This window comes from Thrips palmi, unplaced genomic scaffold, assembly GCF_012932325.1.
Source record: "Thrips palmi isolate BJ-2018 unplaced genomic scaffold, TpBJ-2018v1 HiC_scaffold_2, whole genome shotgun sequence".
Classification (NCBI taxonomy): Eukaryota; Metazoa; Arthropoda; class Insecta; order Thysanoptera; family Thripidae; genus Thrips; species Thrips palmi.
This window is the reverse complement of record NW_023144629.1, coordinates 2248298-2271064: the sequence shown is the minus strand read 5'-3', so window position 1 is coordinate 2271064 and position 22767 is coordinate 2248298. Positions and strand designations below refer to the sequence as shown.

The 22767-nt window shown below is 61.6% G+C and overlaps 1 protein-coding gene across 7 annotated transcripts in view; it reads left to right on the top strand.

Annotated features, from left to right (window-relative positions):
* LOC117647606 (segmentation protein cap'n'collar) overlaps positions 1 to 22767 on the top strand; it is a 64989-nt gene that overhangs the window by 7039 nt on the left and 35183 nt on the right. For 4 of the 7 annotated variants that reach the window (XM_034389449.1, XM_034389444.1, XM_034389447.1 and 1 more), the window contains exons 2-3: positions 22034 to 22261; positions 22578 to 22680. In XM_034389449.1, the coding sequence (XP_034245340.1) occupies positions 22034 to 22261; positions 22578 to 22680 (331 nt within the window). Of the gene's footprint in view, positions 1 to 6060; positions 6145 to 10858; positions 11011 to 18361; positions 18547 to 22033; positions 22262 to 22577; positions 22681 to 22767 lie in introns of those variants that run through there. The other 3 variants (XM_034389450.1, XM_034389448.1, XM_034389446.1) reach the window with 3 other exon arrangements.

Below are 22767 nucleotides of genomic sequence, written 5' to 3'. Positions count from 1 at the left end.
CCGTCACGTTGTCTCGTCCGCGGTTCGTCCTGCGGGCTGGTGCCGAAGGATCGCTCTGTCTCTCTCGCACTCGTGGGGGTGCTCCGTGAGTGCGAGAGAGACAGAGCGTCGAAAACGACTCTCAGTCTGCTGTGCCAAGGCCGCCTCGCGGAGGGCAGGGCCGTCAACCAGGCCGGGTCGCCGGCGTCAACGGCCACCTGGGGAAGCCGCCGGCTGCCCTCCGCGTCGCCAAGGCAGCGTTACACTATGAAACGGCGTCGCCAAGCAGGGCCTCTCACCCGTCGGCCCGCAGCGGGGCCCGCAGCCGCCTCGTTGACCGGGCGTCAACTGGGTGTCCACTGTACACACGCCCACGGCCCACGGGGACCACGCACTGCACGCAGTGTGTGCACTTAGTGCCGTTGGTGGCCGCTGCTGCCCCCTTCGGCCCCTTCCCCAGGCCCGCGGGCAGTGCGGCCGTCGCTCTGTCTCTCTCGCACCGCCGCGGGACGCCAGGGACGCCAGGGACGCCCCGCGAGTGCGAGAGAGAGGGAGGAGGGGGCTCCCGCGCGGAATCAGTCTCCTGGCGGACGATGCCCTTTGCCTGCCGCGGTGCCGCGGTCCACGCCGCGGTGCTGTCTCTCTCGCACCCGAGCGGGGCGTGCTGGGAGTGCGAGAGAGACAGCGTGAGCGGGACGCGGCCGGCCGAATCCGGTGGCCGTCCCCGTCCCCCCGGCGTAGAGCCCCAGGGCGGGCAGTGCTGCGCCCCGCCGGGAGGACGCCAGCAAGTGCCCGCGGACGGTGACGGTGCGTGGAGCCCTGTCTCTCTCGCACCCCCGCGGGAGAGCCCCTGGAGAGTGAGGCGGAGCGTCGAGTGTGCCGCCATGGACCCGCCGCCCGGATGGGACAATAGACCGCGTGTGATTGCCTGCGCCTCTGGCAGCCTCTGGCGGCGCGTTTGGCACGGTGTGCTGACGATGCGTGCGCGGGGCGAGCGGTGCGCGTGGGGCCTCGACGGCGTGCTCTTTGTGCGGCGAGACGGCTTTCCTTTCCGCCGATGGAACGCGTGTTGTTGGCCCATTGTGCGCCCAGGACGCCGCCAGGACGCCGCCAGGGCGATGCGCAGCGCCGCCAGGGAATCTTGGAAAAGCGGCTGACGCGACGCTGACGGGGTGCAGGACCGCGACACTGCCAAAAGGCAGCCAAAAGGCCGCGTCCGTTGCCGTCCTTGCGGGGACTCGGGACGCGGCGACGCCGAGGTGATCTCACTGGCGCGTCGTGTTGCCGGACTGCTTCCCACAGGTGCGAGAGAGACAGAGCGACGAAGGGAAGTGCCTGCACTGCACTGCTCACGCGCTATCGGTCACGCTGCGTCCATTCGTCGCTCTGTCTCTCTCGCACCGCCGCGGGGCGCCCCACGGCTGGTGGGGAGTGACAGAGGCAGAAGACGTTCCTTCCGAATCGGACGCGCCGCGGTGTAGAGTACACTGTACGAGAGACAAAGACGGCCCGAGGCCGACCTTGCGGTGTGCCGCCGCCGTCTCGGATTTTTCTCAGGAAACGGCGGCTGCCGAGCGGTTCAGAAGCAGGAGAGTCGTTTTCGTCGCTGTCTCGTGTGGCTCGCCTGAATCGCTCAGCCGGGCGGCCGGCAAACAACGCCTTGTCCGCTCCGACGCGGCTGCTCCTTGTGTCATGACGCCTTTCTTCGTCCTTGGCAGGCAGAGAGAGAGAGAGAGGTATACGCAGTAGAAAGAGCCCGCGCGTGAACCGCCGCGGCTGTCTGTTTGAAAGCGTCAAAGTCAAAGTGTGTGTACCCTCTCCTCTGGCCTCTCCCCCTGAAATACTGCCCTGCCCTACTTCGGCGCCATCAACACCCTCGTGTGTGCAATACGCGACCTCTGTGCCCCCTCCCCCTCCCCCGGCCCCCCTTTGGTGAAAACAAGCGGGGCGCTGCACAGTGGGCCAGAAGACCAGTGGAGGCGGCCAAAACTCTAGACGCGTTTTGAGCTCCAGAGTGGCTAAATAGGCCTCGAACCGAACGTGTGACCCCACCAATGGATTGCTCTCCGAACGAGGACTCCATTGGTGGGGTCACACGCTCGCTTCGAGTCTTGTTTAGCGACTCTGGAGCTCAAAACGCGTCTAGAGTTTTGGCCGCCCCTACCGGTCTTCTGGCCCACTGTGCGCTGGCAGCGTGTTGCCTGCTTTTGCGCCGCGTTGGGGCGGGTCAGCGCACCGCGTGGGCCGCCCCCACCCCCGGGATGTGTATATAGAGACGCCGGCGGCGGCGGCCGGCTGCAGGCTTTTCTGCGGGAGGGAGCTCTGGTGCTTCGCCGCGCGCCTTGACGGCTGACGCTGGCGGCCAAGTTCACGGCCGCCTTGTCGACCTCGCGCCACTCGGCCGGCCGGCCCCGGCCCCCGTCAGCACTCTCAACACGCTTACAATGTGTATGAGTCGCTCGATTGTTGCGTGCCAAAAATTGGGCGGCGCGGTTGCTGGCTGGCTGGTTGGCTGAGGCGGTGGCAGTGGAGGGGGCTCCGGCCGGCCGGCCGGCCGTCAGTGGGGTTAGTACACACACGCTCCTGAAGGACGCCAAGCTATTTAGCGGTTTGCTATCTCGGCGGCGACCTCCGCGGCGACCCCTAGCGGCCGCCACGCCGCCGGCCAGGTCGGCGCACTTGTTGTCGACGGGGAGGTGCCAGACTCGGCCCGGCGGCGCGCGATGCCCGGCGATGCCTCAACCCCGTCCGCCGTGTCCCCTGCACGAGAGGGAGAGTCTTCGCCACCTGGGCGTCCTTGGCGTCCTTGGGGTGTCGCAACGGCCGCCTGGTCGTTGGCTCTCCGAGTGGTCGCCAAGGACCCCGTCAAGTCGGACGGCGGCCCGTCTCGCTGTCACCTCTAATTACACAGTGGCCCTGCCTTGGCCTCTGGCCGCTCTGCCCCGCTCTGCCCCAGGTCGGGGAAGTCCTTGGCGACGATGCGGTGGAGACCAGTGGAGGCGGCCGAAGCTCTAGACGCGTTTTGGCCTTATCTTGTTTGCACGGGCCCTCAAAAAGTACGGCCGATCGAACGGCCGCCGTACCGAGAAGAAGGCGAGTCTAGAGAGCGATGCTTGAGGCTCGAGGCGCGTGTGTGGTGCACGCCGTTCAGGCCTGGTTCAGGCCGTGCAAGCGGTGCAGCTGGGGGCCACGCCGCCAAGCCGCCACGCCACGCCGCGGCCCCGCTCGCGTTTGTCTCCAGATTGTGCTGATGTTGGCGGGGCGGGGCGGGGCGGGGCGGGGCGGGGCGGGGCGGGCGGGGCGGGCGGAGTAGCAGACGGCCGCGGTGTGCCGGTGTGCCATGCAGGAGGGCTTATATGGCACTGTGCTCTTTCCGCGCGGCCTCCCCTCCACGCGTTCATCATACACTCACTCACACACTCGCACTCTCGCTCTCACACACGGACGGACGCTCACACTTTAATTCTCGCCCGCTCGGCCCCTACAAAGCTACACGCGGTCGGTCGAAAAGCATAACCAATTAGGCTGTGGAAACTCGAAATGCGTCTGCGTCTGTCTCTCTCGCACTCGTGGAGCGTTTCGTTGCGAGAGAGAGAGAGACGTAATATTACCCTGTTCGGCGTGGTGCGGCCGGCGAATGCTGCAAAAAGTTAATGCTAGACAGAGATCCGCTGTGCTGGCAAGCGCGGCTGCTGCGGCCTGTCGGCACGGAATCGAGGTGGCTGGGCGTCGGCTGGGCGTCGGCAGGGCGTCGGCAGGGCGTCGGCAGGGCGTCGGGCTGGACCCGATACATACTTACCAGTAGTTAGCGTGGCCGCGGCCATGCTGGCGCGCGCTGCCGGGAGCGGGTATTCGGGGGCGTCCATGTGACGCACACCCTGCCAGCCATCATGCTCTCTCCCTCGCACTCGCGGGCCGCTCCGGAGGGTCGCGAGGGAGAGAGAGCGCTCCCGACAGCTTCCAGGCCGAGTGGCCGCTAACGTAATTATCCCTCGGACCGGCTGGGCTGTGGCTTGCAGTGGCTTGCACCGCGCCTGCACTGCCCCAACATGTCGCCCTGCTCTCCCTCCGGCCCGGGCTGCCCGGGTTCGAATCCCCGTGCCAGTTTTTTTTTCCGCTTGGCGCGCATAGGCGCTTCGCGGAGCCGGCCCGGAGGAACAGGTTGTGCTCGGCGTCGGCCGCGTCGCTCCGGACGGACTCTGGACTCGCTCGCCGTCACGCCGGTCGCGGTCCTGGCCGTCACGCGTGACGTGCGCGCGCGTGTGCCGCTGCGCCGCGTCGCGTGACGGCGAGCCTCTTCCTAATTGCCGCTGGAAATAATAAAAGACGGTTCGGATTATCGGCGACCCCCGATGGCACGGCGGCGCTAGCTGGGTAATGGACGCGCTGCCTCGCTCAAGGACGCCAAGGACGCGGGGCCGCGTCCCGGCCAAGGAGAGGCACTTCTAGACCAGCAGCGCGACGTGGCCGGCCACGGCGCCATGCTCAAGGTGTGCCGGCCGCTGGGCTCGCGTTGCCCCTCCCCTTTGTCCTAGTGCGAATCGAGGCGGTTTCGGGCGGTGGGGGTCCTGGTCGTCCTGGCCGTCCTGGCCGTCGCGGTGTACAGCGTGGTGCCGACGCCCCGTTGCCGGCGTGCGTGCCGCGGCGTGCCGCCGTCGCCTCGCTTGCCGGCTTGCCCACATCAATTCGCACGGCTATAAATACTGGCGCTGTGTACCCATCCGGCTGGCAACTCTTTGCATCGACTGTCGCCGAGTCGTCTTTTTTTCGCCTCCTCCCGACCACTTTGGCGACCTTGCGGAGAGGGCCAGGTCCTTGACGGGCTGCCCCAGAGAGCCAGGTCCTCGACGGGCTGCCCCAGGACGGCCCCCAGGAGAGCGCGGCGGCGCGGCCCATTTTTCCTCGGCGACGTCCTCCCGGTCTTCGCTAGGCGCCTCTCGGCTCGCGGAGCCCCGCAGAGCAAGGGCTAGCCAGGGCCAGGGCTAGCGGGTCCGACGTTCCCAATTCCGGTGCCGAGCTGCCGAGTCGAGCGGAGCACGGCGGAGGCCGGGCTCAGCCGAGCCGTGCCGGGCCGAGCCGGGCCGGGCTAGTCTGGCGGCGATGTCAGTGACACCGCCACCGCACAGTGGGCCAGAAGACCGGTGGAGGCGGCCAAAACTCTAGATGCGTTTTGAGCTCCAGAGTCGCTAAACAGGCCCCGAACCGAACGTGTGACCCCACCAATGGATTCCTCGTTCGGAGAGCAATCCAATGGTGGGGTCACACGTTCGGTTCGAGTCCCATTTAGCGACTCTGGAGCTCAAAACGCGTCCGGGGTTTTGGCCGCCTCCACCGGTCTTCTGGCCCACTGTGCACCGCCGGCCGACCGCGCCTGCCCGCCCCGCCCGCTTGGCGACGAGGGGCCTAAAGCCCAAACCCGGCGAGCAAGGCGAGGCGCCACACCGCAGGTCGCGGCGTCGCTGGTGACGCGTCCTGCCTCCCTTCGCGTCTGTCTCTCTCGCACTCACGCGGCGTCCCGCTTTGGAGCGAGAGAGACGGAGCGACGACTCTGGGAATGAGCCTGCAGGCGTCCCTGCTTACCTGGCGCCGCGCCGCGCCACTGCGGCCCGCGAAGCCCGCGGCGAAGCCCGTAAAACCGCGCGGCGTGCTTGGCGGCGTGCAGCGTCCCGGGACCGCGGCGCGCCGCGGCGGGCGGGAGAAATTTCAGCATCGCGGCCATAACGCGGCTCGGCTGGCTGGTTGGCTTGCCGACTGTTTGGCCGCTGGTTTGGGCCTCTGGGCCTTCGGGCCGGCGAAAGGAGAGGGGGTGGGCTCACGGCTCACGCAGCCTGACGCGGGCTGACGCGTAGGTGCCAACGCCGGCGACGAGCTCGGCCGTGTTGAGCTCCGCCAGGCCGGCCAGGACCGAGGATGGCGCGCCGTGCCATGATTGATCGGTGTTAGCTCGCCGCGAGAGGTCGGCCGTCGCAAGGGCAGGGTTATCGGAAAACAGTGGAGGGGGAGGGGGGCGATTACTACTCCGTAAAGGGGAGGGGGGCCGGCCGGCCAGGACGGCCACGGCGAATACATAGTGAAGTAGCCGGCAGCGCGGCCCGGCAGGACCGGCAGGCCGGCGGCACTCTAGTCTGCCCGATTCCTCACTGTGTTTTTCCTTGTCCTCCTCAGGTGAGTCGAGTCGCGGCCTCGGAAGGTGACCCCTGCGTGGCGCGGCGGCGCGGCGGCGGTGGGCCAAATTGACGCGAGTCGTCGCCGGCGTCGCCGCGGCGCGGCACTGTAGGCTGTAGCGACGGTAGGCTGTAGCGACTGGAGACTGAACCAAGACTGCAGCCGTGGTCGGCGGTACAGTCGTTTCCCTCCCTAACCTAGCCAACATGGCGCTGAGGACTCCAGCCTCCTCGCTGAAGGGAGGAGCGCCTGCGAACTGCGGGGCGGGCCGTCCCGTCGAGCAGGCGTGGTCGGCGGGCCGGCCTACCCGGCCCCTTTGGAGCGCCTGGCGGGTAGGCAGTCCTTCCTACGCCGGTGCCTCGCATTGCCTACCTGCCAGGCGCCCTCCTGGGCCATCCTGGCCATACTGGCCATACTGGCCATACTGGCCATACTGGCCACCCTGGCGCCTCAGAGGTCGGCGTCCGCGACCGCTCCTTTGTGGCGCAGGGGCTGCAGGGGCCGAGGCGGGGCCGCCGGGGCCCTGACCCCAGGATGTTTGTGTATCACTGTCAAGCCCGCTCCTGCCTCGGCGCTGCCTCGGCTCTGTTGGCAAGGTCCTTACAGTGGTGCAGCCGCAGCGGCACCAACGTACGCACAGCGCAAGGGCCGCCCCGGTGCAACGACCTCGCGGTCACGCTGGCGTGCAAATTTAGATGAGGCCGCGCGGCACGCGCCCGTGTGTGTGTGTGCGTGTGTGTGTGCGCGCGCGTGCATGCCCCCAAGAGGCACGCGTCGTCGTTGGTGCAGCGCGGTGCCAGGTCACTGCTAAATATACGCGGCCGGGCCATATTGACCGCTGGCTTGGCGCTGCGCGTGCCGTCGGCGTGCTGCGCGCACCGCGACCCCGTTGCGGATCGCCGCCCCGGGGGATGCCCCGTCTTGGCGGCCTGTCGTCCCGGCGGCTTGTTTTCGCGTCCTCTGCCACTCTGCACCGCGCCGCCCCGCGCCGCCCCGCCCCTTGACGAGCCGCGAGCAGCCCCGGCGGCCGTCCGTCTTGGCGGTCTTGGCGGCGTGGCGGCGCGCGGCCGGGGGGAGGGGGAGGGGGTTGCACCCGCACCCCCGATCCGTCCGCCGCGCCACCGCCGCCGCACTGCACTTGACGCGGGAGACAAGTTGGTCAGGGCCGCTGTGCCCTGGCCGTGCCCTGGCCGTGCCGCGACGAGCACGCCGACGGGTGCTTTGGTGGCGACGGCGCCATTTGTCCGTACACTGTCAGGACGCGGCCGGCCGGCGCTGCACTAGACTAACAGCGCCGCGGCACGCGTGGCGGCCGCACTGTAAAACGGTCCCTGCGTCGGTGTGGCACCGCGGTGGCGTCCTCGTTGTGCTGAATCGCCCCGATTGCGGGCGTTGCGTAACGACCACCGATTCTCGAAAGAGAGGCGCCACTCATTGTCATTGTCTCCGTCACGGCTGCACTTCGCCCCGTCTCTCTCGCACCCCTGCAGCCCTGCGCACAGTGGGCCAGAAGACTGGTGGAGGCGGCCAAAAGTCAAGGCGCGTTTTGAGCTCCAGAGTCGCTAAATGGGACTCGAACCGAACGTGTGACCCCACCCATGGATTCCTCGTTCGGAGAGCTATCCATGGGTGGGGTCACACGTTCGGTTCGAGTCCCATTTAGCGACTCTGGAGCTCAAAACGCGTCTAGAGTTTTGGCCGCCTGCACCGGTCTTCCGGCCCACTGTGCTGCGGCCCTGCAGGGCGCCCCCGTGAGTGCGAGAGAGACGAAAGCAGTGCGGTTCCAGCTCCGGACTCCCACGTGCAGTGACCAGGAAGCGCTTGGCGCCGCTTGGCGTCCTGCCGCGCCGTGTTGCAGTGCCGTGTGCGACACCGTGCGGCAGTGACGCCCCCTCACACGCACACACACACGCACACACACTCACACACACACACGCCCACACACTTGCACTCTGGCGTGCAGCAGAGGACGTTGGCTGGACGTGGAGGCAACTAGCCTCGTCCAGGCAGGTTGGTGCGGACATGTGGTGATTGGGGACGACGTGGTGGCCTCTGTGTCTCCGTCGTCTTCTCCTCCTCCTCCTTCTCGTCGTGCAGCGCGGTGCAGCAGCAGCCTTGGAGGGGAGAGGGGGGGGGGCGAAAGTGCAGCGCACAATGCATCAAACGGCCTCCCGGTGACGGTTTCCGAAGCCTCACATGGCGACGGCACGACGACGGAGTGGCAGGTCGGATCAAACGACTGTTCCGCCGTGCGCACTGTGCGCGCCGTGCCTCCAGGAAGTATTTTTCTTCTTTTTTTCGGCGGGCAGCGTCCTGCGTGTCGCCTATACCTTCCGGCGCCACGCGTTTTAAAACCCAGTGTACGACTGTTGGTACACTCGCACGTCGGAAGGAAGACGCGCGTGCAGATGCCAATAACGCAATTTTTTTTTGGTCGCCGGAGGCCGTGACTGTTATGGCGAGGAATGAGCGTGGATTAGCATGTTATGCACTCGCTGTGCGCGCGGACTGCGACTACACTGCAGCGCGACTGCAGGCTGCGTGCAGTGCAGGCACGCCAAGCGAAGGCCGCCCCTCGGCCCCTCCGTGCAGACCGTCCGGTCGGCCTGCCGGTCGATACGAATTGTCCATCGATAGAGTGCCTGCCGGCTGGACTGGACAGCCAGTCGCGGGTTCGAGCCCCGCCACCCGCCACTTTTTTTTCCGCCGTCGCCGGTTACTAGTCCCGGTTACTACCGAATAGTCGCTCTGTCTCTGTCTCTCTGTCTCTCTCCCTCTCTCCCTCTCTCTCGTGAGACAAAGGCAGGCCGCACCTGCGGCTCTGCCCGCGGGCCGCGTGGACGAGGCCGACCAGGGTGGCTGATAGGGCGCGGCCTTGCAGTGTGGGCCGGCCAGGGGCGGCGAGGATCGCGATGATGCTCAGCCAATTTCACACCCGGGATCGGATCCGAGCGCGGGCTGCGTGCTGGCACAGTGCTGCGCAGTGTGCTGGCACTGCTGCGCCCCATACGGTTGCCGCACGGGGGCGGCTGCACGCTCCGTTGCACTCGTACCGCGTGGGTCGTGGGTTCGAGTCCCGCCAGAAGCGCCTCTTTCTTTTTCGATGTTCCGTCGCCTGGCTGCGAGTGTCGCCGCCGTCCGGCCGGCCGGCTGGGCAACACACTTGTGTGCAATTTGCCATTATTCGGTATTAACGACGCGACCTCGCTGCAACATTTTCATCAATCTTTCCCTTTCTTCGCCACTCGCTTGTTTACTTTAAAAGCGGCGATTCTGGGAGAAGTGTGCGGCGCGAGGCGCGCGTGTCGTTGTTTTTTCTCTCTCGTGTGAGGCTCACTAGAGAACGGCCCCGCCAGGGCCTCGCAGTGTGTTAGCTCGCACCGCCGCCAGCTCGCCTGTCTCGTGCTTGAGGGGGAAAGGGCGAGTCGAGTCGCAGGGAGATTTAAATGCGTGCCCGGTACACTGAGAGTCGCTTTCGTCGCTCTGTCTCCGTCGCACCTTTTTGGCTGGGACGCCTCAACGCATGGAAGTGAGACAGACGACCCTCGGAATCAGTGTGCTGGGCCGAGATAAGCCCTCGTGTGCTCCGCCGCGGAGCTCGGCGTTGACCACAGGTGGAGCGGGCAGGGCGTGGCGCAGCGCGCAGCGGCGGCGAGGCTTCGAGTACATACTATTAGTGGAGGAGAGACAGAGCGCAGATAAGATAATTGGATGCCCTCTGTGTCCGGACTCGGTCCGACTGATGCCTCGCTTTTTGTCTGTCGCGTGTTGTCGCCGGCCTGGGCATGGCGGCATGGCTCGGGCGTGCTGCGTGCTGTTTTCCGTTTCCAGTGTGCTGGGCGGTGCTGCGTGATGCCCCGTCCACTTTGTATGGGCGTTTCCCGGGAAGTCCCCATGCGTTACGCGCTGCGCATGCCGCGCGGAGTAGCGACGGCGGCGCTGCGGTGTGCTTCGCTCGCTTCGCTGCCGCGCCGCCAGAGGGCGCCACGCGGCGCTGCCGCCAGCGTCGCGGGGTAGCGTCGGCACGCGTCGGCGAGACTCCCCGCCTCTGGGTCCTTGCCGCTAATCCGGCCTTCCCCGATGAAGGCCGCCGTCGTCCTCGGCCCTTCGGCCTCGTCGGTTCAATCCAAGCGCGCTCGAGATTCGGCCCTTCCGACCGCGCGTCGCTTGGCAGTGTGGGCGCGGACCTTTGACCCCGGGGCTTGTTTGTGCTGCCGGCCGGGCGGCCAGGTGACCGCGTCGCGGCGCCACGTGGAGGCCCCGGCGCTCTGTCTCTCTCGCACTCGTGGGGCGTCCCGCACTGGTGCGACAGAGAGAGAGACGACGCTTTGGTTCGGACAGCCCTACACTTCTAGGCTCTCTACCCGCCGGGGCCCCCGGTGGCCGCGGCCACGGCGCCAGGCGCCACCGCCAGAGCGCGCTGAACGTGGTTGTTTGAAGATTCGGGCCGCTTGGCCATGCTAGGCCAGGCTAGGCCAGCCCCGCCGCGCCGCGCCCCGCCCGTCCGACGGGCTCGTGGTCTTGGAGGCGCAGAAGGCACGGCAGATGGCAGTCGTCACACGCAAGCAACGAAACCGGGCTCGGCGAGGCGGGCCTGTGGCATGGCCTGGCGGCATGGCCTGGCGGCGTGGCGTGACGGTGTGCCCCCTCCACGCGATGCGACTCCACGACCTCTCTGGGGCCCAGGCCGGCCCCGGCTGCTGGCGGCCCCGCGGCCCGGCTGTCGCACAAAGTCGCCGCTAGTGGTCCTAGAGGCACCATAGAGGCACCCAGCCAGGGGTCGCGCGCGCCAGCCATTAGTGTGTCAATGTGGAAGAGGCCCCGGCGGCACCGCACAGCACCGCGAGCCGCGACATGACGTTGCCCGTACGTAGGCGTGCCTGGCATGCCGCATGGCGCTGCTTGCAGTGCACTGGCTGGGGTGGCGCTTGGCTTCGGTGTGCGTGTGTGTGTGTGTGTGTGTCAGTGTGGTGGATGTGGAGGGGAGGGGTCTGCCGGTCAACCCCCGCGGTGACACTGTGACACCGCAGTGGCAGTGACGGACTGAGGAAGCGACGCGACCGGGCTTGTCAGTGACAGTGGGCAGATCCGGCCTGGCCCCGCCAAATTCACCTCCACTGGTGGCCTTAGGTCACATTTCCAGAGCCTCAAGAGTGTGTTGGTGTGTGCCTGATTGGCTGGAGGAAGACATGGCGAGGGAAGCAGCTTCCGGTCTGGAGCGAGTCCTGGACCCGGAAACTCCGTCGTCGGGACCCGCGCGCCCGGAACCGAGGAAAGTGAAGCACAGTGAAGCCTCTAACCTTGGCGTCGGTTCGAGCGTGTTCAGCGAGCGGGGGCACTGGGGTGTGAGCCGCGAGATAACAGTAATGGGGCCCCGCTAATGAGTGCGAGATGAAATGCAGTTTGTGAGTTGGTCCTCTGCGTTATGAAAGAAGTCCCAAACAAACCCACGCGCCATGCCCGAGTACGCGTGTACCGCAGTACCGAGCATCGAGAGCGTTCCAGGAAGTTTTCCTGCGGCAGAGCGAGGCGCCGCGGCGAAGCTGCGGCGGATCACTTGGGAACAGGTTCGCCAACCTGATACAAACTGGCGAGCCTGTGGCAGCCTCTGGCGTCTGCACGGCCCAAACGGTGAGAGCTGATGCTCACGGGATGACGAAATCGGACGCTTGTGACATGACGTGGGACTCTACTATGTAATAAAAAGACGCTGCTTTGCAGGAGGTTCAACGAGACGAGGTTTGGGAGGAATGGACACGCGTCACCAGAACCCGCGAGTTTTCGGCGCGAGGTTGGTCGGAGTCCTGGACGGAGGGTCCAGAGTCCAACACCAGACGCTGGGTGATGTCGAACCCCGCTGGAGCCCCTATGTCGACAACACTCCACGCAGAAACACTGCAAAATACACAGTGGTGACGTCATTTTCATGACTTGAAAATGATGTCATCGAAGCTCCAATTGGCATGGGCGTTAATAAAAAATTTTAAACCTTCTAATTATGGTGGACAAGTTTCCCGTTTGTATCGGCTTCAAGGAACAGTTTGCTGTTTTCGCTCCGCCGGTGTTCAGTATTTCAGGGAAGTCCGCGGCGCGCACGTGCGCCCACTTGAGAGACTTGAGGTGGGTTTGGGTTGGTTGGTTCCCCGGCCGTGCCGCCGCGGTGCCGCCGCTCCTGTCGCGGGTCGGTTGGCAACTCTGGCGTGCTCGGCCTGGCTCGGCGTGCTGCAAAGTGGTGGGTGTACACCGAGTGCCCAGCGAGTACCCTACACTTGTCGTGCTCGGACTTAGTCCGGGCGACCGGGGCCCGTCGAGTGGGTCGACCACCTTGCCGTTCGACTAGCTGAGCTGCCTGGATGGCGCGTGGAGCCACGGCCTTGGCGCCGCGCGGGGTATCGCCGTGCGGATACTCCAGGCGCGGCCGGGCCAGGCCCGCCCGGCGCGGGGTATGTCCGGCCGCCATCACGCCGACGTCCCCGACGTCACTCGGCGTGGCCGGGCCGGGCCGCTGCTTTGATGTGACCGGCCGCCGGCCAGCCACGTTTCATCCGTTCGACCATCGTCCGAGATGACGGGCTGATTGCTGTGATTGTGGGCGAGCAAGGGAAAGGAGAGAGAGAGAGAGAGAGAGAGAGAGAGAGAAAGAGAGAGAAAGAGAGAAGAAAGAGAAAGAGAGAAGAAAGAGAAAGAGAGAAAGAGAGAAAGAGAGAAAGAGAGAAAGAGAGAAAGAGAGAAAGAGAGAAAGAGAGAAAGAGAGAAAGAGAGAAAGAGAGAAAGAGAGAAAGAGAGAAAGAGAGAAAGAGAGAAAGAGAGAAAGAGAGAAGAGAGAGAAAGAGAGAAGAGAGAGAAAGAGAGAAGAGAGAAAGAGAGAAGAGAGAAAGAGGAGAGAGAGAAAGAGAGAAGAAAAGAGAAGAGAGAGAGAGAAGAGAGAGAGAGAGAGAGAGAGAGCATCGACCCCCGAGAGAATCTAATCAACACTATGTGCCGATTACGGTGTCTATCCATCTATCTCCCCCTCCATTCTGCTGAATTTTGTATCAATTCCGCGCGTCGCTGTGCTTCGCTCTGTGTGATTGTCGCCGTTTCCAATCGGGCCTCTCTCTCTCTCTCTCTCTCTCTCTCTCTCTCTCTCTCTCTCTCTCTCTCTCTCTCTCTCTCTCTCCCCCTCCCTCCCTCCCTCCCTCTCGGCTGCCTCCAAGTCAGTCGAGGAGTCTATGCTTATCTGAACGCTGCGGGGCTAAAGAGGACTAAAGACGCCGCCAGGTCCGGTCAGCCGCGTCGCTCTGTCTCTCTCGCACTCGTGGGAGCGCCCCGTGAGTGCGAGAGAGACAGAGCGATGCTTCGGGAATCGGCCTGCAGGTTGAGGAATCGTGTGTGGATGACTCCGGTCGCGCTGTCGGCCCGTCGGCCCTCCCAGCGGGGGGCGCGGGGGGCGCCTGCACTGCTAGACACTCCCGTTTACAACCATTATTTCACATTATGATGATTCGCCGACTGGCTTTTCTTTAGACAAGGGAGTGCCCGCTTTCGACAACAGACTCCCGTACTACTTCCCCGTGGACCATCGGCTAAATCAGCGGTTCCCAACCTTTTTCGGTTCGCGACCCCAAATTTGATACAAATTTCCGCGACCCCCAGGAAAGATTTCGTGACCCCTCCTTTAGCATGCCTTTGATAAAAAGTGCGATAATCCACCTTAGTTTGGGAGCAGTATTGCCACAAAGTTGATCAAAACGGCCACAAATGTCTTTGAAAAATCGCGTTTTGGGCCGACTTTAAGCAGCCTTTGCGTCTGATCCGAGGCGGTATTTCGTCCTCCCTCAACGGGCATTTGGTCTTTGGACCTTCCTTTAGCATGCCTTTGTTACGGAGTGCGATTATCGGCCTTAGTTTGGTAGCAGTATTGTCTCAAAGTGGATCAAAATGGCATTCAAAGGCATTTTATACTGTTTTCATCAACTTTGAGACAATACTGCTACCAAACTAAGGCCGATAATCGCACTCCGTAACAAAGGCATGCTAAAGGAAGGTCCAAAGACCAAATGCCCGCTGAGGGAGGACGAAATACCGCCTCGGATCAGGCGCAGTTGCTGCTTAAAGTCGGCCTAAAACTCGAGTTTTCAAAGGCATTTTCGACCGTTTTGAACAATTCTGCCAGCCGGGAAACAGTCGCGACCCCAGGCGACCCCAACCACCTCGCCGCGACCCTTCGAAATTTTTTCGCGACCCCAAGGTTGGGAACCGCTGGGCTAAATGCGGCTCCCGTGCTAGCAAGGTGCTCTGTTTACTTCATCTTTGTTGACGCAGTGAGGGTTGGGCTCTTGATGAGTCTTGAGTCTCTTAGTCGTCGCAATATCTGGAGGCACGCCACGCCTGCCGGGCAATACGCACAATGGCGACGCGGCGCATATCACGAGTGCAAAAACTTTATTCCGCGTCACAGTGTCGTGAAACAACAACCTCGCAGCGGCGGCGCGTCGCCGTGCCGTTACGCCGTTGTGAGTCCGGCCGGGCCGAACCCGGCCGAACCGTCCGGGCGGTGGTCACTCCACTGCAGCCGGCCACTCGAACAGATAGGCGGCGCGCGGGCTGATTCAAGAGTCGCGCTTTCGTCGCCCCGTCTCTCTCGCGCCCTGACGGGACGCGCCGCGAGAGCGAGAGGGACGGGGCGACGATGTGAGCGAAGTGCGCCTGGCGCCGGTGAGCAGGTGCTCGAAGGGTGTCGGCCGACCAGTCGCCGCGCTTTTATATCGCCATTCTTGTTTTGTCATTGTTTCGCCCTGCGAAATAACTCTCGGCCGCTCCTTTCGCGGTGTACTTGTCGCCTGTTTATGCCCCTTTGATAGTGAGCTGCACTGATCCGCAACCACTGCCTCCGCGAACCATTTGTCACGCCGTGTGTGTCTGTGTGTGTCTGCGTGCGTGTGTGTAAGAGAGCGAGAAAGACCGTGAGAGAAGGGTTGTCTCTGTTCACCACATCATTTGTCAACGTGTTGTAAGGCCAGGGCGCCCCACCTGCCGACGCCCACTCCACCCTCCGGGAACACGGACGGGCGGACAGACGGACAGACAGACGGACAGACAGGGACGAGCCTCTGGAGGCTCTATCTCTCGTCATAATCTTGTCATGTGCGGGACGTGTAGGGATGCCCATTGTGAGTCGGGCCTGGAACAAAGAAAGGCAAAAGGTGCCTTTGGTGCCCCTTTGGTCCCCTTGCTGGTGTCGGCGTCAATATTGTGCATCATTAGCGGAAACAGGACGGACAGAGAGCGGGAAAAAAGAGGAAATCATATACGTAAAAGCCGCGACGGCTTGTTTCTGTGAATGGGTTTTGTTAGGTTAGGCTGCCTTCGAACTGCGTGTCTGACTCGGCCGGCGGGACACTTGCAATTTGCCTGTCTGTGGCCGGTGTGAGTGTGCGTGACGCTCGTCCAGTTTTGCCAGTTGGAGGGTTGGGGATTTGTTGGCATCAACTTGTCGCGTCCGATGACGATAAGATAGAAACACGAAATGAACCAGGATGTCACACTGGTCGCTGGCCGAGTGACCGCTCGGCAGGGCGATAGTACTGTTGCTCTCTCGGCCGGGGAATCTTCCCGAACGTCGAGTGGGTTTGTGGACGGCCCCTGCGGCTTCGCCAGCTTACGGACGGCCCCCGCGCCCTTGACCTTGCTCCCGGACTCCCTTGGTTCCCCGACGGACCCCGTCCTGGACTCCGAAAGTGCGTTGGACGCCCCCTGCGGCTTCGCCGGCTTACGGACGGCCCCCGCGCCCCTGACCTTGCTCTCGGACTCCCTTGGTTCCCCGACGGACCCCGTCCTGGACTCCGAAAGTGCGTTGGACGCCCCCTGCGGCTTCGCCGGCTTACGGACGGCCCCCGCGCCCTTGACCTTGCTCTTGGACTGCCTTGGTTCCCTGACGGACCCCGTCCTGGACTCCCAACAGTGCGTTCGTCGCCCTGTCTCTCTCGCACCTCCACGGCACGCTCCGTGAGTGCGAGAGGGACGGCGACTTGGTCCCGGCGGAGGCCATTGAGGGCCGGTCCCTGGCTGTAATGAGAGGGCCCGGGGTGGGGGCGCCGTGGCGCGGCGGCGCGGTGGAGGGGGGCGGCTGGCTGCCCAATTGGCTGGCGAGCCACGCCCCGCCTGGCCCCGCCACCCCTCCCCTCCCACCGCACCCCCTGGAGTGATTAATGGTGTATGTCTCCCTTCCCCTCAATTTACTCCCCCACCCCTGCAGGGCTCTGGATCCATGATTCTTTCCCATGGTCGATCGTGTTGCGCCCCTCCCCCTCCCTCCCCCTCCCCCGGGCGACTCGCCCCGAAGGGGATAGATATTACGAAGGCGGCGAGATGGCGTGCATGTCCAGCTTTTTGGCCGGCTGGGGGTCCTCCAGGACCCTCGCCGATGTGTGCGTCCCTGCCGCGTCCCTGCCGCGTCCCTGCCGCGTCCCTGCCGCCGCCGTGCAGGACGTCTTCATCGTGTGTCATTACCGCTGTTGTTGACTCAAATGCCTTCTCCGGAAGGATGTCCAGGATGTCGTGCCGTCTCGCTCGCTCTCTCCACTTCGTCTTCGTGCTCTCTCTCTCTCTCTCTCTCTCTCTCTCTCTCTCTCTCTCTCTCTCTCTCTCTCTCTCTCTCTCTCTCTCTCTCTCTCTCTCTCTCTCTCTCTCTCTCCGCGCGGTCCGTGGCCGAGACCAATGCAGCGCGGCGCGCGGCTTATTTGGAGAATTTGAGTGTGCTAGACGCGCTAGACGTTGCCGTCCGGGTCCGGGCACCACGGCACCATCCCTCTCCGCGCCGCCGCTCCGCCGCCTCGTCGTCGTCCGAACACATGCAATGCATTGTTGGAGGGCGGTGCATGATTTGCAGGAATTGAAGCGATCATTAATCAAAAACAGCCCCGGTTCCCCGCGCGGTGCCCCGTGGTGCCCGTGGTTCCATCCCGCCTGGTCCTCCTCGCACTGCAGCGTCTCCAGACGACCCGCACCTGGATGGATGGATAGATAGATTATTTTGATATTAACAGATGGATAGATAGCTCGGTGCTTGGCGCCCGACGGTTGAATAAACGGTGATATTTGACTCTATTTGTCGCCACGTGCTGCAAGCCGCTTATTGATTCACTTTGACTGCCACACGTTCTATATTTCACTAGACAACGCCGGTCGGGCCGGCCGCCGTCGTCGTGCAACGATAAGAAAACACTCATAACTTCGTGTTTCGGTTCACTCGAACGAAATTCGGCGCAAAGGTACTAGGTGTACTAGAACGAGGGACAACGGGTGTGGCGAAGAAAATTTTTCCTCAAAACTCCAATTTGCTCAAGAGTAAAAAAAATCGATTTAATGCCAAAAATAACAAAAAACGGGCTTACGTATTTGATTTGAAAAATGATCCTTAACTCGCACATTTTTACAATTGCCTCTCTTTTCTGGCAGAAGTCTGTCTAGTTACCTTTGTTTTACCCACACCTATGCACACAGCGCGCGCGTGTGTAGTACCTTATACCCTCTTCGGAAAAACTAACAACTCCGCTTTTTTTTGTGTGTGTTTCTAAAAGTCTGGTGTGCGTGCGTTGTTCTTCGCAGAAATCGCTTTCGTGCACATGGCATGGCAGCACAGCTGTGTGCTTAGCAGACAAGCTGCCCCATTAAAGTTAGCTTGAATATTTAGCATTATTAATATTACATTAATTACATTACATTAATATTAGCATTGAAATAAATGTGGTGTCACGAAGCAGGAGGATTCAAGTATTTATTTTTCATTTATCTGCAAAATATAGTACTCTAATCGTAGGTGACCACCATCGATATGACAAATTTGTGACTGTCCCGCAACGGAATTATTATTATTATTAATAATTTTTTTAAGTTTAGCGAGATTGCGTACGGACCGATAAAGGGTTGGCACGGCGTCGCACGACTGACTTGACTGCTCGTTTGAACGAATCCTACGGCGGTCTGCGCGCTTTGCCCACGTGTGCGTGAAGTGTGTGCGCATGGTGTGAGTGTGTGTGTGTGTGCGTGAGTGTGTGTGTGTGTGTGTGTGCGTGTGTGTGCGTGTGTGTGAGTGTGTGTGAGACAGAGACAGAGACGCTGTCGCCGCTGGCGCCCTATCTGTCGGACTGGCCCGGACTAACTTGGCCCTATCGGCGGGGCGGGGCGGGGCGGGGCGGCCGTTCGGGGCCCCGGTGTGCGCGCGGTGTCGCGTCTCCCCAGTGAACGGTGTGCATCGGCTGGCGCTACCGGCCCGGCCGCTACAAGACTCGCAAACGCACAGGCCGCCGCGGATACGCCGCGTGTAACCGTGTTTATACAGTGTAGTAGACGTGTCGTTGACGTCCCCGTGCGCATCGGGGTGCCATGAGTGTGCGGGCCATTGCCGGGCCGGGCTTCCAGGTGTGTGTGCGTGCGTGTGTGTGTGTGTGTGAGAGAGAGAGAGAGAGAGAGAGAGAGGGTCCTTACGCCCCCACCGGCGTGACCCCCCCCCCCCCCCTTTTACCCAGTGCTGCGTGGAAGCATCGTCGCCCTGCTCTTTTGGATTACCACCGCTGCTCCTCCCTGCTGGTGGCGCCTTCGAGTCCACGTTGGACTCTCTGCCAATGCAACTCGACGCACGTTGGACGTGTTGTCAAAGTGTCATCGGTGTGACCCTCACTCAGTGCGGCCGTGTAGTGATGAAACAACAGTGTGCGTGCGGGGCTGTTGGAGATGTGCCGTGGAGGGCGGATCGGGTCGGGTGCACACGTTTTGGGCGTTTGTGTCGCTCTTAGGCCTTGGCCGTGACGTGCCGCCATGTGACGTCCGCGAGCAGGGCGGATCACTGCGCGTGCCTGGGTGGCACACTGGGTGGCACCGCGACGCCTTGGCGTCAAGGCCACGCCAGGGCCGCGCACTCTCGCCGCGGGGTGGTGCTACAGCACCGAGCTCGCGGCGGTGCACTGCACCTACACTGTCGCCAACTTCGGGTCGTGACGCCGTTTTGGGCCGTTTCTCTAGAATCGCCATCAACTCGGCCGGTGTTTCTGGTATCGCCATCAACCCAGCCGCTTCGCGGAAACGTCGTGTTGGCAGTGCTGCCGTCCCCGGCGTGTCCCCCACGGGCGCAACGTCCACGCTGTGGCGCTGGCCGCGGCCGCCCTGGCCTAGTGAGCCTCACACGAGGCCCACGAGCCTGGCCCGCGGGGTGGACGGTCACTCTCATCTGCGTCACCGTGGTCGTGTCCACCGAGAGATAACGCGACGCGTCTGTCGGACACGCGTTCCACGTCGACGCCAAGGGGAAGCGGCCGCCCCTGCACCCGGCACGGATTCATTCGTACGAATTCCGCAACTTTGTTGTCCCACGATTGTGGGCGGCGAAGCTCTGCCTGCCAGCTCGCCAGGGCGGCGGGCCTCCCCTTTCTCCTCGCTGGGAGAGGGCAACACGGCGCGGCCTGACGGCCTCACTCGTCGGTTTGCAGTGTGTAACCCACTGGCCTGCGGGCGGGGCTAGAAAACAAAACAACTTATTTGTTTTTCGCGGCATGTCCGCTGCTGTGCTTTCCAGCGAGTTCTGCCAACATATACGCACACTAACATGCTGACCGCGCGTAAATTTCAAGTTGAAGGAAAACGGCGGGAAAACGGACTGGGGAGGGCGTGCGACGGCAGGGCGATACTAATTGTCCCTGGTTAGAGCAGAGCAACACGTGCTTACTTTTCGTAACGTTGGCCAGCCTGGTCCGCACCCCAAAAAAATGGTTTCTTGATTTTTTGGTTTTCTTGGTTTTTGTAAGAAAAATAATCTTGACACTAGAAAATTTTTCTTTATTCAAGAAAAAAAAATTGGATTAAGAAAAATTTTTTGCAAAAGCCAAGAAAAGTTAAATTTTTTTTGATCCAAGAAGTCATTTTTTTGGGGTGCGGCCCTTGGTCCGGCCCTGCCCGGCCGTCTCCGTAAAGGGCGGCGTTTTCTGCGAAGTCGAGGGGGATTCCCTCGGCGGGGCGTCCCCGCGGCAAACAGCATGCAACAGTGTGCCCTGCACGCCCTGCACTCGGTGCACGCAGTGAGTGCAGCAGACCTTACCGGTGGAGGGGGTCATGTGGTGGGCCCGGACAGGTCGTCGCGGTGCCCCCCCCCCCCCCCCGGGGGGGCACTAGACCTAGAGCCGGCGTCACGTCACCGAGGCCCTGAGGCGCGCTGCTATCACTTGGTTATCACTTGCCGCTCATCTGCTAATCTGTCCGGGGCCGTCCCGCAGCCCGGCCGCCCTCCGCAAACACGGGCTAGCTTAAAGCGGCCCGTTGATGTCATTCTCCGGGAAGGTCTAAAAGTAGCACTGATGTCATTTTCTCGTGGCGTTGTCCGCTCGCCCCCGTCAGGCCCGTCCAGCCTGGGGCGGTCCCGCCCCTCGCCACCACGCCCTGCGCGACCCGACTGTCGAAGAGAATGTGTGTCTGTCAGTGTGTGTGTGAATTGTGCACTGTAAAAAAAATCCGTACTTTTGTACGGAAATGGTACAGAAAAATATAGTACGGAGGCACGGAGAAACTTGCTCCATATGAACCCATGTAAATGGGTACGGAAAAAAGTACGGAACGTTTCGTAGTTGGCTAGTACGGACGTTCCGAGGCAAATTATTGACCAGACATGTTCCGTACTCTTTCCGTACTTTTTTCTCACAGTGTGCCGTCGGCAGTGGTCTTGACGCACCTGTGCTCATTTACCGAAACGCCGCAAACCAGGTGGAAGCGGTTGAAATCAACACGGTACAGTGTACCCTCTAAAAGTCAATTGAAAACGATATTTACTTTACTGCTACGTATACGTAGTTAAAAAGCTGGGCCATTAAACAAAAAAATTCCAATGCTTACGCATTGCACGGTGTTCCGGTTGTGGAAATAATGTAAGTTAATGAAAGAAGATTTGAAGTTAGAAATACGAAGAAGGGAGTAAATTTTATATTTTGGGGCTGAGAGAGAACCGCAGCCTTTAAAAGCAAGCCAAACAACCCAACCTCAGCAACAATGGAGAGGCAGTTTCAATGTGCGACTACTTGTTTTTTTCAGCCTCGCGATTTTCGAAAGGGCGCAGACGCCGGGAAAATTGTTGCCAACTGCGGAAAATTTATTTATTCTGTCTTTTCTGCTGTGAAGTTTTTACTAAGGACAGATTTGAATTATGTGTAAATGTTTTATCAGTGTACAATGAGTGAACATTGGGATTTGTGAATTTTACCACGTTTTAATTTCTTTTTATGATGGACTTTCAATTTTGACAGTTGGTATAATGGCAGTGGGACGTTTTTATCGAGAATTTTTCTTCATGTTTTTATCATTTTCTTAGAACAGTGATCAGTTTTTGTCACTTTGATGAGGCGGGAAGTTTAGTTTTGAGGAGTGGCACATTTTTTCTTCGAAACGTTTCTGGAAAATGTGAACGGATAAGGGTGCTTGATTGTTGCAAATTTATGTTTTGGTCGTTTACGCGAAATTTCCACGATAAATTTTTTAGATTTTCTGGATTTTTTATTGTATTATGATAAGGATTAATATGGCGGGAACGAAATGTTGATCCTGGGGGGTCCGTAGAAGAAGAATTCTGAGCGGCCCCGGGCAATAGGGGTCCTCCTTCGTCGGAACCCCTAAAAAAAACGTATTTTTTGTTTTATTATTTTTTGGATTGTACCGGTCTGTTTTGCCATAGCGGGCGTTGCGTCTGTCCGGGGTGTGTTCCACTGTGTTCCGCAGTTCCATGGCGCCGCTCTCGCTGCATTGACCACACTGACCGCACCGCCTTGGGCGAGGCTAGACGAGGCGGCCGCAGCCAACGACGCTGCTCACACCTCTGTACCGAAAAAAAAAACGTTCCCGCGTTTACAACCATTGATTCTTGTTTTTGCAGGACATGGACCTGATCGAGGTCCTGTGGAAGCAGGACGTGGACTTGGGCTTCTCGCTCGAGTACTACAACCACAACAACAATAACAACAACATCAACAGTCCGGTCGCGGAGAAGCACTCGGCCTCCAATGACTCGTCGCCGGAGCCCTCGGCGTCGCAGAGCGGCACCAGCGACGAGCTCGAGAAGATCAAGATCCTGAACGAGCTGAACGCGCCGGAACCGGGCAAGGTGAGTGGCTGAGCGTCTCTGCGCGCGCGGAGTATCGCCGGCCGCGGGCTCTGCGCGCTGCGCACAGTGGGCCAGACGCGTTTTGAGCTCCAGAGTCGCTAAATGGGGCTCGAACCGAACGTGTGACCCCACCAATGGATTGCTCTCCGAACGAGGAATCCATTGGTGGGGTCACTCGTTCGGTTCGAGGCCTGTTTAGCTACTCTAGAGCTCAAAACGCGTCTAGAGTTTTGTCCGCCTCCGCCGGCCTTCTGGCCCACTGTGCTGCGCCCGGCCAGCAGGCAACCCATTGAACACCGCTCGCTTCCGCCCCCAGGATGGCTGCCCCGCGGAGGTGGTGTGCAAGAAGGAGCGGCAGGACAGCGACGACGAGCTGGACCCCTGGGCCGGCCTGCCCTACACCGTGGACAGCGAGACAGGTACGTGCGAGCAACGGCGGTACCCCGCGCCGGGATCGGGTCCTTGCGCGTGGAGTACTGCCGCGGCCCTTCATGCCGAGTGTGGCG